Below are 18,677 nucleotides of genomic sequence, written 5' to 3'. Positions count from 1 at the left end.
CAGAGTTTAGGGCTGTTGTACATAGGGTCGCTATGAGTCGCAAGCGACTCGACGGCACATAACAACAACAACAACAACAACAACTTCTTAGTATTGGAATAGCTGGCTCACATCAAGTTTCTATGTTAAACGTTTTGAGGAAATGCCAAACTGTCTTCCAGAGTGGTTGTACCATTTTACAATCCCATCAACAGTGTATGAGAGTTCATATTTTGCAACATCTTCTTCCTATAGTTACTGCTTGCTGCCTCACTAAACTTTGCCAGTGTTACCGGGGTGAGACAGTATCTCATTGTGGCTTTGATTTGCATCTCTCTTATTGGCACTGATTTTGAGCATTTCTTCATGTGTCTGTTAGCCATCTGAATGTCTTCCTCTGTGAAAAGTCTTCCCATGTGTTTTGCCCATTTTGTAATTGGTAATACTGCTAGGTCATATAGCCCTGGTGTGTCCACCCACCGTACAGCAGTAACTTGTGATTGCTGTAAAGCTGAACACTGTGATGCTAATGTGTCAAATATGTTAATGGTTGGTTACCCATAGCGGACAGTGTTTGGTGGAGCTCCCCAATTAAAACAAGCGTGGAAGCAGCAGTGGCATCCACTTCTGTAATAGCTTGCCTCCGGAAACCCTATGAACCTGGAGAGAGGATGAAAGACACGTGTGTTGAGGACTTTCCTTCATAGGGTCATTATGAGTCGCCTACGACTCAACAGCACTTAACAACAACAACAATACTCCTAGAGGTCCAGAAGTATTCTGTAAACCTTTGTTATAAGACTCTTTTTTGAGATGCTATTGCCAAATGTTTGTTTCCAGGCACTAGGCTTTCTTTCTACCCTGTAGGAAAAGAATTTTTGAAGATCACAGAGATTGAATCTTTAGATTGAATCTATTCTTCAATTTTATCCTCTCCTGGTTGTTCATTTCTGGCTGTATTTGGCAGTCTCTTTATACGATAGGGTAGGTTTTCTAAGCTTGTTCCCAGTTTTTCTCTTATGAACTTTATGGTTTTGGGGCTTTACTTCCAGGTCTCTGACCCACTTTAAGTTGATTTTTGTGTATGGTATGAGATGTGGATCCCGTTTCAGCTTTCTGCACTTAGCAGTCCAGTTTTGCCTGCACCATTTGTTGAAGAGGTTGTAATTTTCCCTTTTGATAGGTTTTATTTCCTTCTGGAATATCAGTTGACCAAAGATAGATAGGTTAATTGCTGGATTCTCAATTCTGTTCCATTGGTGTATATGCCCGTCATTGTACCAGTACCATGCTCTTTTGGTTACTACCACTTTGTAGTAGGTTTTGAGGTCAGGGAGTCTTATGCCCCGCACTTCACTTTTGTTTTTCAGAAGTGCTTTGCTTATTCTGGGTCTCTTTGCTCTCCAAATAAGCTTGAAAGTTTCAGTTTCTATCTTGAAAAATGAATTTTGTATCTGTATTTGGATTGTGTTGAATATATAGATTGTTTTTAGTATTGTAAGTACTTGCTTGAGCAGTACAACGAGAAGGAAATGAAGGCATCCAGATTGGCAAAGAGGTGGTGAAATTGTCACTAAATGCAGATGATATGCTAGTGTACACAGAAAACCCTAAGAATTCAACAAACTGTTAGAGCTAGTGGACCAGTCTAGCAGGGTTGCAGGATACAAGATCAATACATAAAAATCAGTGGCATTCCTCTACAGTAACAAAAACAAACAAAAAACACACAGAGAAGGAGACTAAGAAAGCAAATACCATTTACAAAAGCGAATCACAAATTGAGATACTTGTGTGTGAACCTAGCTAAAAACACAAAAGACTTGTACAAAGAAAACTACAGGACATTTCTGCTAGACATAATAAAAGACCTAAGTAAGTGGGAAAATGTACTCTGTTCATGGATAGGAAGACTCAATATTGTAAAATTGGAAAATGTTTTTGAAGCACACAGGGATTTAATTTTTAGAAGGTCCCATTCATGAATTTTATCCTCTCTTGGTTGTGTATTTCCGGCTATATTTGTCAGCCTTTTTATACCTTGAGCTAGGCCTTCTAAGCTTGGTCCTACTTTTCCTCTTATGATCTTTATGGTTTTGGGCTTTACCCATAGGTCTCTGATCCACCTTGAGGTGATTTTTGTGTATGGGGAGAGGTTTGCATCCAGCTTCAGCTTTCTGCAGGTAGTAGTCCATGAATGGGAAGTGCCAGGCTTACCATTTCACTTTTCAGAAATACTTTGCTTTTCAGGGTCTCTTTCCTCTCCAAATAAACTTGCCATTGCCTTTTCTATCTCTTTGAAAAACAAATTTGGCATCTGTCATGAGATTGCATTAAACATGTAGACTGCATTTAGGAAGACTGTTTTCAATATACTGAATCTTCCTGTCCTTGACCAGGGCACATTTTCCCATTTATTGCAGTCTTTTCTTGTGCCTCACATAAGTGTTTGTTGTTTTCTTTGTTAAGGTCTTCTGGTCTCTAGTTAGGTTTATTCTTAAGTATCTCAATTTGTGGTTGGCTATTGCAAATGGTGTTGTTTTCTTAGCTTCCTTATCTGTATCTTCTTTGTTACTGTCGAGGAATCCCACTAACTTGTCTATATCAATCTTATAACCTACCATTCTACTAAGTTGGTCTACTAACTTTAATAATTTTGTTGTTGTTGACTCTGTGGGGTTTTCTTTGTACACTATCATGTCATCTGTATATAATGACAGTTTCACCATCTCTTTTCTTATCTGGATGTCTTTTATTTCCTTCTCTTGTTGTACTGCCCTAGCAAGAACTTCCAATACAATATTTAATAGGAGGGGTGATAGTGGATATCTTTGTATGGCCCCTGGTCTCAAGAGAATGCTTTTAGTCTTTCTCCATTGAGAATGATGTTGGCTCCTGGTTTTGTTTGTACACTTTTCTCTATGTTGAAGAAATTCTCTTTTATTCTTATTTTGCTGAGTGCTTGAATCAGGAAGGGTGTTGAATTTTATCAAAGGCCTTTTTTTTACATCAATTGCTGCGGTCATTTGGTTCTTATTATTTGCTTTGTTAATGTAATGAATTACGTTGATTGGTTTTGTTAAGAATCTCATTTGGTCATGATGTATTTTTTTTAATATGCCGCTGGATTCTGTTGTGCTAAGTATTTTTCATCTAATCCATGAGAGATATTGGTCTGCAGTTTTCTTTCTTGGTAATATCTTTGCTTGGTTTTGGTATTAGGGTTATGCTTGCTTCACAGAATGACTCTGATAGTATTCCTTCTTTTCCTTTTTTTTTTTTTTTTAATCATTTCAGTAGAACTTATGATAGAGCTTCTCTGAATGTTTGGTAGAATTCAGCTCCGGTCCAGGACTTTTCTTATGGGAAGTCTTTTTTATGATCTGTTCAATTTCTTCTTTGGTCATGGGTCTGTTCCAATGTTCTACATCTCACTGGATCAGTCTGGACAGGACATGAGTATCATAGGATTTGTCCATTTTCTCTAGGTTTTCTTCATTTATGAGAGTATAACTTTTCATAGTATTCCAATATCATTGATTTAATTTCATCTGGTTCTGTTTTGATGTTACCTCTATCATTTCTTAATCAAGTTATTTGTGCCTTATCTTTTTTTTTTCTTTTGTTATGTTTGCCAATGATCTATCAATTTTATTGATCCTTCTGAAAAACTAATTTCTGGTCTTATTTATGGTTTCAATTGTTTTTCTTTTTTCTATCTCATTGATTTCCACTCTTGTCCTTATAATTTCTTTTCTTCTAGAGGTAAAATTAGATTGTTGTTCTTTTTCTATTTGATGAAGGGGTTGAGTTAGATTATTAATTTTTCTTCATTCTTCTTTTTTTTTATGTGTAAGGCACATGATTTTAATCTACCAAATACTCCGCTGGATAGAGTTGAATAATCTCCTCTTATGCAATCTACTGCTTTTGAAAACCTGCTGGAAGGCCCTCTATGAGTGTGTTTCAACTCCATCACTGCCCCTCCACTAGCCTGGGACCTGAAAAACTAGATGGTGCCTGGCTACCATGACTAACTGCTCTGACCGGCATCTTAATAGAAGATCTTAAGGAAAATAGGAGGAAAAATCGCAGAGTAAAATTAAACAATCACAAAGAAAACCAGATTTACTTGTCTAATAGAAACTGTTGGAACCCCAGGACTGTGGCCCTTGGACATATTTCAAGCCTAGAACCAAATCCACACTGTTTAGCTTAACAGTGGACAAGACTATAAAGTGAATGATAATACCAGGGAGGAATGTACAATCAATCATACAAGCCCAAAAGGGTAGCAACTGCTCTAAAACAAAGCTCAGAAGGCAGGAAAGGAGGAGGAATGAAAATGGGGAACAGATGGAAGAAATGAGAAGAGTGCTGTTACACTGAAGAATTGTAACCAATAAATGTCACGAGACAAAATGAATATAAACTGTTGGAAGGCACTCTGATTTGCTCTGTAAACTTTCACTCAAACAAACAAAATAATGGATAGTGAATATTTTCTTGTTTCTCAAAATGATTTATGCACAAAGACAGATTTTAATATTCTTGCAGAGAACTTCATTTTGTTTCCTTTTTCTTCACTGCTGAGACTTTTTTATAAAAGAAATTTAAAATTATGAAACTGAATTGTAGTAGATCAATAGATTTGCCAATATGTAAAATTTTCTCACATATGTAAGATTGGAAAATATTTTATTAACATTTTCTGAGGCAGATTGTCTCATTTACTAGCAAGGCTTTCAAAACTTTATTTCTGCTGTATTCAAGTTCCCATTTCCCTTCAGCTTAATGACTTACCATTACTGTCCATTCTATTTTTCACTGCCCTTTTGTTTCTGCCTCAAGCTTTAATGGATTATATTCTTTGATTTCCTTACTCTGGAATAGAATCTTTTTAACTACAGCTCTTAAAAGTGACACTAGCTGTCTTTTATTTCTTGTAGGCTTTGTGGGTTTTTTCCCTTTTCAGAATAATCATATTCTGTTGTCTCTTTTATTATCATGTCTTTTAGGATCGTTTAACCTCCTGTACTCTTAGGTTTATTTAATAGTAAATTTCTTCCTCTGTTCTCCACACTAAACTATGCTCATTAAGTTTCCTAATCCTCCATAATTTGCTTCCATGAAATCTTATACCTTTGAGTTGCTGTGCTCTATGAGCCCATTTCCTTAGTACAGCTATTCATAGCAGCCCAGAATCAACAAGCACTAAACATTACCTTATTTACTTTCTCACCCAACATGTGAGTCTCTAGGAAAAGAGGCATGGGGGGGAGGGGGAGTAAAATCTTTGTTTTGAATGTTTATGGACCATGAAACTACACCATTTAACTTGGTATTTAATTTTCTCACCCAAACATTGCCTGGGAAGGTTCTGGGAATCACAGAACTAAGACTACAGGCAGTCCATAATGTATAGATATTACATTACAGGATATAGGTTCTTCTTGGTCGAAAGCTATTTTAATTGAACAAAAATAACATTATGATGGTTTTATGCTTTTGACTATTCAATCCCAAATATATCTTTGTCTTATACCTAGAAATTCAGGAAAGGAAGAGAACAGCTTTTTTCAGTTATTCTGGAAGAGCTCTGTTCTTCCCCAAAACAATTTGATTTTGAAAGAGACTGTACGTTGTTTGAGTCTGACTACTGCAGGTTTTTCAAGAGCTCTTCTTCTGCTTTCCCTTTCTTTCTATTTGGCAGTAGTCCCTTTGTTGACAGGTATGTACAGGATGGCCAAGAGAGCATGTATTTAGCATTTGTTTCTCTTATGTCTAAGTGAGTTTAAAAAATTTCAGGAGTGGATTGAAGGAGTTAATGAAGTTTCCAAAGGTGCCTAGTTTATCCAAGCAAAGTTTACACTTCAACCTTGTGCATGTTAACTTGTTATCCTCCCCTTCCAGATGATAAAAAGCAAAGCCAGTAAGTTCTTTATTTAATTGGTTTGCATCCACACACTGACCTCCAGGGCTCTGTTTACATAGCCTATCATGCAATATGCTCCCCAGTTCTCTGCCTCTTTCAAAAGCATGTTTCTCCTGAGATTTGATATATGGCTTTCATGTTTAATCACTACATTAAACTCAATGCTCTGCTTCCTCCAGCATCAACTAACTTCCTTTCTTGGAAGGCAAGGAGAAGAGCATGGTTTCTTGCTACTTCTGAACATAAAGGAAGTCTGTTTGACTCTATTGGCAAAATTACCAATTTTACACAATTCTAAGCAAGCAACATTATTAGTTCATCAACTTGGAAACAAAACAGAATTCTAAAACTCCTTTAGAAAAAAACTAGTTTCTATTCTCAACTGGCTAAGCCAAAAGTGTTAAGTGATTGAGTTATAAACAATGGAAAGAGTTTTTAATCAATCTATAACTCAATAGAGAAAACAGCTAGATGTATGTTATAATTTTAACCAAATGAATCCTGAGGATAAAACGTTCCTGAGATTCTATGAATAGAATTAGTTTAATGCCTTTGCCTTCTGGATGAAAGTTTTTCTGTGTGCTTCTATTTTTATTTTTTTTTGCCACACAAATTACAAATCAAACTTTCAAGTCTTCTTGACCGATATAGTTAAAATAATGTCATAATTCCATAAAAATGTATCTATGACCCAAATTCCTAAATAGATGAAAGAGTAGAAAATTTAACTGACCCCTTTCAAGAAATTCAATCTATAATTTTCAGATTTTAAATTAGGTACATGCATTTTACTATCAAAAACTTCTTTTTCTCCCTCTCCCCCTCCATTCCTCTCTCCCTCTGTTTTACACACACACATCCCCCCAAAAAATGAAACAAAAAATTTACAAATATTAACAAGAATGGAATCTACAAGATGGGTGCTCATTATAGCCTCTATCTATATACATAGTATTACATATGTTTGACATTTTTGTTATTAAATTTTCAAAATGCTTCTTAAAAAGATTACTTGTACATTTACTTTTATAAAGAAAACAAATATAATTGTGATAAGAAAAAATTCAATTACTTTGTAGATTGATCATTTTTATATAAATTTAGTAAGAGAACATTTTTAAACATGTGCTGAAAATGCAAACTTCTTCTCTGTCTCACTCCAAACTCACAAAAAATGTAAAAGTCAAAGCTCTAAATGCTGCACAAACTTTCTTGAAATTTTCTCGAAAATTCAAATACATGGACATGCACATACACACAAACATCTGACTTTGAAATTTTTTCCTTTATCATTTATCACCAACCACAATTTTAATTTTATTTTTTTTTTACAGTTTCCTTTTTCTCAGTAATATTGGCATCTTGCTTCATTTAAAAATCAAGAACCCTGTTAGGAACCCTATCACAGTTTCATGTGTTGAAAAAAGCTAGCTTAGTCTCTGTATTTAATGAGTAGTAGTGAGTCTGAATCTATTAGTCATACACTAAATTGTTCCAACATGCTATCTGTATCAATGCATGATACAGAATATTAAAAAAACAAATTTCCAGCTTCCTTTGTCATGAAAAGAACGTATACAAAATAACAGTAATAATCACTTGTTTCTTAATTTTAAACCATCTGATTTCTTTCCAGAAGGTATTTAAATTAAAAATTAAAAGAACAAATAAACTTTTAATCAGTATTCTCCATAAGACTTTTCTAAGTACAGAACTTTGTAGTTTTCAAAGAAAGCAGATGCTGTCCATGATAGGCATTTTTAAAATTCAGAACAAGAAAAAAATAATAGTCACGGACATCTTTGGTCACAAGAATGAAAGATGTGTGCCTGTACAGATGTTATAACTATTTTCATGATAAATATTAACTTTCAGTACAGGAATTTAGCAGCATACTTTAATTTGGACTTGAAAATTTAACATATATTATCTGACTTTGACAATAGCTGCCTAATATTTCAGTTCTATAGACTATTTCCAAGTTCTACTTTCAAAATTAATCCAATAGACTTTAAAAAAAAAGCTATATTTCAGCTCCTGTGCCCAAAGACCAGTTTTTTACTTGATATTTAGCAATTTAAGTACACACCAGATCATAACATAGGATATTCTGAATAAATAATGGATATATTTAATGACAAAAAGACATACAAAAATAAAAAGACATAATTTTTACCTAAAAATTCACTTTTTATCAGTCTTAAGACATATATAGTACTCAATGATATTTAAAAATTTTAACTAAAAATAGTGAAGATTTCCCACCCTATAACAACAACAACAACAACATTATCAGTTACCTTTTGTGAATTAACAGAAGCATCAAATAGTTGATGTCAGGCTACCATACCTTTAGTATTCACAATGTCAACAGTGTTAATCAGAAATGTTTGTCTCTTACTATCACTGGCATATGGGAGTATGAAGTTCAAGAATATACAAAACAGAAATATTTCTGAAATCACGATTCTTAAATTGAAATTAAATTGTTATTTTAAATATATATATGTATATATATTTCACATTTCAAGAGTTTCACCAATTTGTATATGCTCATAAAGCTGTACAATAAAAGGTAAAGCTTATGAAAAAAGTATGTTAGCTTTTGTTATATATCACTTGACTCTCTGTGATACAAGCAACATCATCTTTTTAAAATTTAAACATGTGATAGAACTAAAATTTTTAAATTGAACTAACTTTTCCCCTGGAAGTTATTTTACCTTGCATTTTAAATAGTTAATGTTTCTTTATCTATTTTACTTATTTCTTAATAGTTCACCAACAAACAATTTCTTTCTATCTAACATGGGACATTTTAAAAAACTTTAATTGAAAACACCATCAAAAATTCTGATGTATATAAATCTTGAAAGTTACATAAAGACAGTCAAATCTAAGGATTATATGGCTACATTCAAGCTGAGGGAGATGAACAGATATAATAAAGCTGACATACCACTGACTATGAGAAAGTCAATTTTGCCTTGATAAACACAAGATAAAGGCTGAAGGTGACCTTCATCTTCCTTTCCTTTACAACAACAACAAAAAGTTTTAACTAAACTCTACGAACTTTGATAAATGTCAGTAGTTGTAGGGGGACTTCAGGCCTTTTTTTCATAGGGTCGCTATGAATCGTGCTTGACTCGAAGGCAATTAACATCATAGGAAAACATGTATTTCTACTAGGTAAAGTTAATAGTTTGTTTAGATTAAGTGCATCTATCACTCATATTTGATGAAAAAAAATCATTCATATAGAATATTCAAATTATTCAGCCTGTCTAGTTCACTAATAATATCCCATTCTGAGAAATGAGTATGCACAACCCCTACCTCTGCTTTTAGAATGAAACTGTGCATAAAGCCTTTAATGCCTCTTGCAGAAGTATCAAGACTCCCAAAGTGAACATCTCTAGGTAAGATTTGAAGCAGCCAATAACCTTGCTTTGAGGTAGAGCTGATGTTTTGAAAAGAGATTGCCCTGTCTGTTTAAAATCAAAATGGTTCTTGATCTGATTAATTACTCCTCAGAGAATAATGTAAATAAAATATACTCAGAATAACATTATTAATGTAAACATACCTGAACCGGAGTCAAATTTGGTTTCTGACCTGCAAAAGCAAAGACATTTTTTAACAAGACAAAAACGGTTTTTAAAAGAACAACAGTTATTTTATGGATTTAAAAAAAAAAGCTGCAATAGTTACAGGTTTCAGTAAATTGATCAACAAGTAAAACAGGCTTTTGAAGATGTAAATACAGTTTCTGTTAAGTATTTTAGATGCATGCGATCCCCTGCATGCTCTAAATATACACATCTTCCTTAGCAAGTATAATATAGAAGATGTAAAACTTTTTAGCTTGTTTATGAAAGTGCATGTTTAAAAGGCATCTGCTATCTTCAGATGAACTAACTTGTTTCAGTAATATAATAATAAGGCAATAAAAACAAATTTATAATTATCCTTTTTAAGTATTATTAAAGATTTTCAATTTATCAACACCAAGTAATTTTTCACTAATCTCTAAGCACAGAGTATAAATGAACCTAGTAACCCCATACGTTTAATAAGGAGGGGGAGAAAAATCTGAGCCCTTGTGGGAACACTATGTTTCAGATATAGGTTAATACTGGTTGTAAATTCAGAAGCCTTTGAAGCTCTTGATTTGGCTGTGGGAAAACTTCTGTTGGGTAATTGCTCTCAAGATGCTGCTGCTGTGCTGTCAAGCAGAATTAACCCTATGACTAGGCCTATCTACACAAGCTCCTATAAGACAGCATTGTCTATATCTAACTCTCAAACCAATTAGTGGGCATGCTCCAGTCGGATTTATATCACACATTCACAATCAATAGTATATATGTTCACAGCTGCCACAGCAAGATACAAGAACCGATCAGCAGGAGTCCTGTTAAAGGATGTTACATTGACAGAGAAGATTTTTTTTCCTAGGGGAAATGCAGTTAACTAAGTGGGAAAGGAGACTTCTTTGAAATTATGCCAGAGTACCAAAGCACCTTATGAAGTAGTGGCTTTCTTTTCTTTACCTTAATAAGCTTCAGGAGCAATCATCAAAGTGGGAGAGGATAAAAAGAAGCTTCCTTAGTCACAAAAAAAATCAGTTTTTCAAGTATTCCCAAGTAAAGTTTCATTTGATGCTTAAACAAAGTCAACAACTGCTTAAGACTATTGCAACCATCATTACAACCCCGGTCTACCCTTTTACCAAGTCTTGGTCCCAGCAGAGTCTGCATCCTCAAGCCTTCTCTTAGATGGCCCCACCTCCTATTCCAGATAGAAACCCATTTTCACTTTATGTACTTTCAAACGCTAAGCCTCCCCTCTTCCCATAATCCTTGAGCATAACTCTGAATTACACTTACATACACTTTATCATACTGGTTTCATTGTCTATATTCTGAAGAAAATGGAAATTAAGTCTTATTAACCTGAAGTGCAGCACCTAAATAATGCCAAATGCTTATGTTCAACAAATGTTTATGGAAGGAAATTTCTGTATCCACACACACTCTCGTTTCTCTTAAAAAAGGTATTGCTATTGAATTGGAACTGAGACACAGCTGACCCTCCAATGGATTCCCAGAGGCTCTAAGTTGTGTGAAAGGAGATTACCCATCTTTTCTCCGACGCAGTCACTGAATATGAGCCACCAGAAACGCACCACCTATGGGTTAGCGACACAACTCCATACAGATTGTGCCACCAGGTCTCTTCATTTCCTACTTATCTATAGAAGACAAAAATGTTCTTCCCTCTGCCTAAGGTTTTCTCTACTTACATCTATTAAAATGCTTTCTCGCATCTACCCTTAAACCATTCTGGATTAATTATCCCTTTCTTCTGTATTTCTAACACCTGAATGTCTGAGTTCCTCTTCTTTCAGCATAAGTATCCAAGATGAAATAAACATTCTCTTTCACTGCTTAATTCAGTTAATAGTATGTTGTTGTTGTTGTTGTTGTTGTTGTTATGTGCTGCTGAGTCACCTGTGACCCATAGTGATCCTATGTATAGCAGCTCTGAAGCCTGCCCTGTCCTGAACCAGTCTCTCTGGTTCATTCCACCATTTAAGAAGGAAATCATTGAATTATTCTAGTTACCTTCTGTGTCCCCAATATCTAATTAGTTACCTGTATTTGAGCTGGTGTTGGGGGGTGGTAGGGAGAGAGAGAGGGAGAAACTCAGTAAATCTGAGTAACTCGTTTAAAAAAAATTATTATACCCTAACCTTGTAGTTTTCCCAGTCTTCCTACTGGCTGGACTGTGGATTTGATTCTAGAACCTGAAGCAGTCATCATAGATTATATAGGCTGTTGTTGTTACCTATTGTTGAGTTGGAACTAACCCATAGCTGACCCTCCAGTAGGTTTTTAAAGGCAGTAATTGTTTGGGAGGAGACTGCCAATCTTTCCCCCACAGAGCACCTGCCTTTGCATTCAAACCAGGTGCCTTTGGATTGGCAGTACAATTCCATGCCTCTAGGCTACAAGAGACATCACTGACCCTCAATAATTTGGAGAGGTCCCTGACTGTAGACTTTCCCAGTGAACATGTCTCCTGATTTCCTGACAGATTGGTACCAAGAATGTTGACCGTGGATCCAAGTAAGATGAAATCTTCGATGGTTTCAATCTGTTCTCCATTTATCATGATGCTGCCTATTGGTCCAGTGGTGAGAACTTTTGTTTTCTTTTTGCTAAGATGCAATCCATATTGAAGGATGTATTATCTGATCTTCTGCAACAAGCACTTCACAGCCTCCTCATTTTTAGCAAAGTTGTGTCAGCTGCAAAATGTAAGTTATTGATGAGAATTTTTCAAATCCTGATTATCACATTCTTCTTCATAGAGTTCAGCTTCTCAAATAATTTCTTCAACATACAGGCTGAATAGTTATAGAAAAAGGATACAACCATGGCACACACTTTTCTGTTCTCACAACAGCCTCTTGGTCCAGGTATTGCTATTGACTCGTATCTTCTGTGACTCACAGTGAACTTACACACAACAGCTCTGAACTTTGCACTGTCCTGAACCACTCTCACTGTCTCTGACACACCTACCACCATTACCGCAGTTACTGTGTCAATCCATCTTATTTGAAGTCTTCCTCTCCTGTATTGTATCTCCACCATTCCAAGCATGATGTTCTTCTCCAACTGATCCCTCCTGGAAACATACCCAAAGTTTGTCAGATGGAGCTTCAAAAACCTTGCCTCTAAGGAGTAGTCTGATTTCACCCTCTCCTGGACAAACCTGTTTGTTCTCTTGGCATCCATGGTATATTCAATACTCCAGAACCACAACACAAAGGCATTGATTCTTCTTCTGTCATCTGTAATCATTGTGCAGCTCTCTGATGTGTAGCAAGTATTTGTGAAGATGATGGTCTGGTATAGTTTTCTAAATTATTGCTCCTATAAATTACTGAGAAGCAATGAAGTCAGCTTGAGAACTAAGATATCCTTAACTCAGGCCATGGTCTTTTCAATCATTTGCTATGCATCTGAAAGCTGGATAATGAATAAGGATGACAAAAGAACTGCTGTCTTTGAGCGCTGGTGCTGGAGAAAAGTACTGAAGATGCCATGAACTGTCAAAGGAACAGATTATATATTGGATTGCTCCTTGGAGGCAAAGATAACAAAGCTTCATCTCACATAATTTGAGCACGTTGCTAGGAGACACTATTCCTTGGAAAGGGACAAAATACTTGGAAAGGTGCAGGGTCAGGAAAAGAGAAGAAGACCCTCAACAAGATGGATTGACACAGTAACTATAGCAATGGGCTCAAGTGTGTCAGAGATGTTGAGGATGGCACAGGATAAGGCAGGGTTCGAATCTATTCATAGGGTTGCTGTGAATTATGCTCAACTCAATGACACCTAACAACAATGTTAACATAAATTCAATATTGCCTACAGTACTTAACTAAACAAATTGCTGTCAATTTGATTCCATATGTTGTTGTTGTTGTTGTTGTTGTTAGATGGAATTGAGTCAAGTTTGACTCACTCTATCTTAATCATCCTCCTCATGTCTGATACACTAGAATTCATTGCTGAAGTCACCATGTCAATCCATTCTGTTGGGGGTCTTCTCCTCCTCACTGACCTTCCAAATTTCCAAGAATGAGGTCCCTTTCCAATAAATAGCTTCTCTTACCTACATATCCAAAGTATGAAAGACAAAGACTCATTATCTTTGATGCCAAAGAGCACTCTGGCTGCACTTTTCCCAAAATATATCTGTTTTTTCTTTTGGCAATCCATGGGATATTCGGTACTCTTCTCCAGCACCACAACTCAAAGGCATCAGTTCTTCTTTTGTCATCTTTATTCACCATTTAGCTTTCTGATGCATAGCAGGAGATTGAGAAGACCATGGCCTGAATCAGGTACATCTTAGTCCTCAAGCTGACATCATTTATTCAGCATTTTGGAGAGGTCCCTGACAGCAGATTTGTCCAATGCAATGTCTCTTGATTTCCTGACTGCTGGTACCAAGTTTTTCATTGTTATCTAAGCAAGAGGAAATCACTGACAGCTTCAATCCTTTCTCCTTCTATCATAATATTGGCTATTGGTTGTGTAGTGAGGACATTTGTTTTCCTGATGTTAAGATGTAATCCAAGGCTACAGTCCTTGATCTTCTGAAGCAAGCATTTAGTATCTTCTTCACTTTCAGTAAGTTGTGTCATCTACATAATGCAGGTTGTTGTTGAGTCTTCCTCCAATCCTCATGTCACATTTTCTTCATAGAGTCCAGCTTCATGAATTATTTGTTCAGCATAAAGATTAAATAGGTATAGAAAAGGATACAACCCTGGTGCACACCCTTCCTATATTTAAACAATGCAGGGTTCCCTTGCTCCCAGTGGGGTGCAGAAGCAGGAGTGAAAGTCTGCAAGTGAGAGTCCTGAGCACTAGCTGATTCCATGAAGAAGAAACTAAAGAGAGTACAAAGATTAAGGCAGAAATTCTTTAACAGTTAAGTGAAACTATTTTAGGAGTTTAAAAGGACTTCATGGGATATTTATTTTTTTTTATTTTATTTTATTGTTTTTGTGTGAGTGTACTGTCAAATCAGGTCTGACTGGTACAGGAGGAGATTGTCCCTCCTTCCTCGGCAGAGCATCTGGTGGATTCGAACCATGCACCTCTGGGATTGTAGTTGCAGCTCCTTACCACTAGGCCACCAGAGCTCCCCTTCATGGGATATTTCAAGTCAAGCTTCAAAGAATCTCTTAGAGTAACATAGGGGTTCATAGAGCCTCAATGGTTCCAGACATCTAGATTCCATTAAGAATCCATTTCTCTTTTTGGTCAGAGTTTTTCTATAGGATCTCTGATTAAAATGTTCAGTAATACCATCTGAATACCACACAATTCTCGTGTGAAAGAGGCAGCAATTAAAATATTTGAGAGAAACAGCTATCTACAGATACACTTTTGTGTATCTATATACGTACTTTTTTTTCCTCTCTCTTTTTTTAAAAAAATATGGAATGCTTCACGAATTTGCGTGTCATCCTTGCGCAGGGGCCATGCTAATCTTCTCTGTATTGTTCCAATTTTAGTATATGTGCTGCCGAAGTGAGCACATATATACGTACTTTTATGTATTGATCTATAAACACACTTGAGATTATAAAGTTGAAAGTTTTCAAAAGAGGTCCGTTTTAATCATTAGTTAAAGTTGTATGATTACAGTCAAAGTTATAAAACTCACTTGTTTACTTAAAGGAAAAATTTCAGTGTTCATGAAAGTTTATAAAGTTTTAAAGAAACTTTTTAACGTCTGTGTTTTAAAGTCAAAGTTAATTTATTATAATTCTCTGTGTACTTGTTACATCAGAACTGCTATTGTACAATTTGTCATATATTGGTACTGAATCATACTAAACTTCAAATCCAACCACACTGTCATCATGTTGATTATAACAAACAGTGCTCTTCTACTGGACTGCCAAGGCTATAAATCTTTATTGAAGGAGACTTTCCATATTTATCCCTAGGAATAACTGGTAAAATTGGATTGTCTACCTTTGTGTTAGCAGACATGTTAGCAAGACACAGTATGCCACTAGGGTTTGTTAATCATACTCAAAAAGTTCAATAATTATGGTAAACACTGTTGGATACCTAGATAGTACTCAGTCCTCTTTTTTACATAATAGATTTCAATTTTTGAGGGACTGCAAAAAATGGGCCCTCTCAGACGAAAAATGATTTGGCTTAGACAATACTGGCAATGCTAATATTCTTTGTCACTGATAAGCTCAAAGATAAATATAAGGCTTAGGTCTGAGCAGTGAGAAACAAGGGAAGTCTGCTAGGAATATGTAGAGTTTTTCCTCCACAAAGAAGGGACAAGTGATTTGGGAAGAAAGCCCTTTTTCTACTCTTTTCCTCTTCCACACTGGAAGTTGTCTTGTATGAACCCTGAGAGGATGTCAAGGGAAACCCAGAACAAGCCCCCTAATACTATACCAATGCCAGAACAATATTTTGCTAACGGAGTTTATATAGTCAAGTCTTCCATTGATAGACATTTTTGAAGGAAAGTATTTCTGCATCTTTTAATTCAATATACTCCAATTGTTTAATTCAATATACTCCAATTGTTATGTTAGCATAGCAATATTAAAACTCAAACAAACTTATTGCTATATCCAGCTGAAAATAACAGTTGACTCTCCAGCAGGTTTTCAAGGTTGTAACAAAGAGACCGGCTTTGGGTTAGCAGTGCGACTCCTTAAAGATTATAGCACAATCAATAATATTATGAACTATGACTTTTGTTTAAAACTTGGGCCTCTATATTATAGTTTAATAATGACACTATAAATATAATAGACCAAGAATCCACAAAAAGAAAACAAAAAGATTTAATATCTGTGTTATAAACAAGTTGGCTATTAGAACAAAGAAAAAATACAAATTGAGTACATTAATTAAATGCATAATTTTTAAAATCAGAAGGTAACACATATATTTTGGGGAGGGAAATCATGAACATAAAGGCCACAAGAATTCAGCCAAGTCATTTTGAGAGCATGATAAAATTGCAGCAACTATGCAGCTTTACAAAATACTGTCCTAAAACTCAGCAATGTTAAAAGGCAATAAATCACATTCTTTAAAAATCTAAATTTATTACAAAATGTTAATATTGATATCTGAAAAAATAAATTAATACATAAAAAGTATTTAGACAGAAGAGTAAAAGTTACATAAATATATGTTTGAAGCCCATATTTATTTTTTCAATATATATTTGGAATTCCTTTTTTGTTTCAATAGATACTCATTAAACTCTTGTGATCTGGGATGCATCCTAGTCCTAAAAGGTATACATGGCAAGCAAATAGCTGTGTTCTTGCATTTTGGTGGTAACTTTCTTGGAAAAGTAGCAAATGTCAACAGACTTATCCAATTTCTGGACTTTTTACTTATGAAAAGGTGGAGGTTAGAGAAAGAGAGGAAGACTGAACAAGAAGAAATGGCATAGTAACTTCGATGATGGGCTCTGGCATGTCAAAGGTCATGAGGGATGATTCAGGAGAGAGCAAGGTTCAAATCTGTCATTCATGGAATCACTATGGTTGCAATCAACAGTTCAATACAAAAGCAGTCAGTGAAGGTTTAGGGAAGCCAACTACCACTTTTACTTGCTATTCATCAGAGAGCTGGACAATGACTAGGGATGATAGAAGAAGAGTTGATGCCTTTGAGCTTTGATGCTAGAGAAGAGTGTTGAATATACCATGTACTCCTTGGAGAACAAACAAGTTCGTCCTGGAGAGGGTGAAGCCAGGCGGCTCCTTGAAAGTAAGTATTCTGAAGCTCCATCTGACATACTTTGGACATGTTGCAAGGTGGGATCAGTCCTTGGAAAGGGACGTTATGTCATGCTTTGGAAGGTGGAGGGACAGTGCAGGAGAGGAAGACACTCAATGAGATGGACTGATTCCATTACTGGGGTAATGGGGATAGGTGTGTCGGAGACAGTAAGATTGGCAAGAGAGAGAGCAGGGTTTACATGTGTTGTACATAGGGTTGCTATTGAATGGCAAGTGATTTGGCACATTACAACAACAACTACCACTCTAAGTCTCAGTCTCTACATATATACATTAATTTGTAATGATGCTTTGTTTATATTGTACAGTTGAAATGAGATGGCATCATAAAATGCCTAAGGAGATCCTGACATATAGAGTAAAAGACAGCTTTGATCAAAATACGAATATTGTGTTGTTCTATCCTGTTCAGTCGCCTACAACTCATAGTGACCCTATGTACAACAGCCCTAAACCCTGCTATATCCTGTGTTAATCTTATTGTCTCTGACACACCTTCCTCCACTGTCCCAGTCACTGAATCATCCACCTCATCGAGGGTCTTCCTCTCCTGCACTGTCCCTCCACCCTCCCAAGTATGACTTCCCTCTCCAAGGACTGGTTCTTCCTTGCAACATGTCCAACGTATGTCATACCCACTGCTACAGACCTATAACATTCTGGACTAACTCTGTGCTTAGTTCTTGCTAGATGTAATGTACACAATACATCTCTTCTGCTGTCATAGCTGAAGAAAAAAAAAGTAGATTGTGGCATCAGGATCAGAAGAAGACTCAACAACAACTTGCATTATGCAGGTGATATAATTTTGCTTGCAGAAATTGAAGAAGACTTGAAGCACTTACTAAAAAAGATCAAAGACCAAAGCCTTCTATGTGGATGACATCTCAACATCAAGAAAGCAAATAACCTCACCACTGGACCAAGAGGTAATATTATAATAGATGGAAAAAAAATAAATTTTCAATGACTTCATTTTACTTGAGTTCAAAATTCATGCCTATTCTAACAGTCATTAAAAAACTAAAAGATGTGTTGCACTGGAAAAAGCTAATATCAAGGACCTCTCTTAAAGTGCTAAGGAGCAGGGATGTCAGTTTAAAGACTAAGGTGTGCATGATTCAATCCATGCTATTTCCAATTACTTCTTAATCATTTATCTGATACTTGGACAATTAATAAGGATGACAGAAGAATTGAACTTTTGAAGTTTGGTAGTGGCAAAGAATTCAGAATATCCCATGATTGCCAAAAGAACAAACAAACCAGCCTTGGTAGAAGTGCTACCAGAGTGTACCTTACAAGCAAGGATGGTAAAATTGTGTCTCATATACTGTAGGCATCAGTCCTTGAAAATATGTATCATAC

At 35.7% G+C, this 18,677-nt stretch overlaps 1 protein-coding gene across 1 annotated transcript in view; it reads right to left on the bottom strand.

Moving 5' to 3' along the window:
- The window catches only part of MSRB3 (methionine sulfoxide reductase B3), a 221,427-nt gene that overhangs the window by 96,581 nt on the left and 106,169 nt on the right, over positions 1-18,677 (bottom strand). Inside the window, exon 5 of the mRNA XM_006886062.1 lies at positions 9,504-9,532. Coding sequence (XP_006886124.1) covers positions 9,504-9,532 — 29 coding nt within the window. The remainder of the gene's footprint in view (positions 1-9,503; positions 9,533-18,677) is intronic.

Source organism: Elephantulus edwardii, unplaced genomic scaffold (assembly GCF_000299155.1).
Source record: "Elephantulus edwardii isolate Elephantulus edwardi_28Jun2011 unplaced genomic scaffold, EleEdw1.0 scaffold00047, whole genome shotgun sequence".
In the NCBI taxonomy this organism is placed as follows: Eukaryota; Metazoa; Chordata; class Mammalia; order Macroscelidea; family Macroscelididae; genus Elephantulus; species Elephantulus edwardii.
This window is presented reverse-complemented; position numbering and strand designations above follow the sequence as displayed.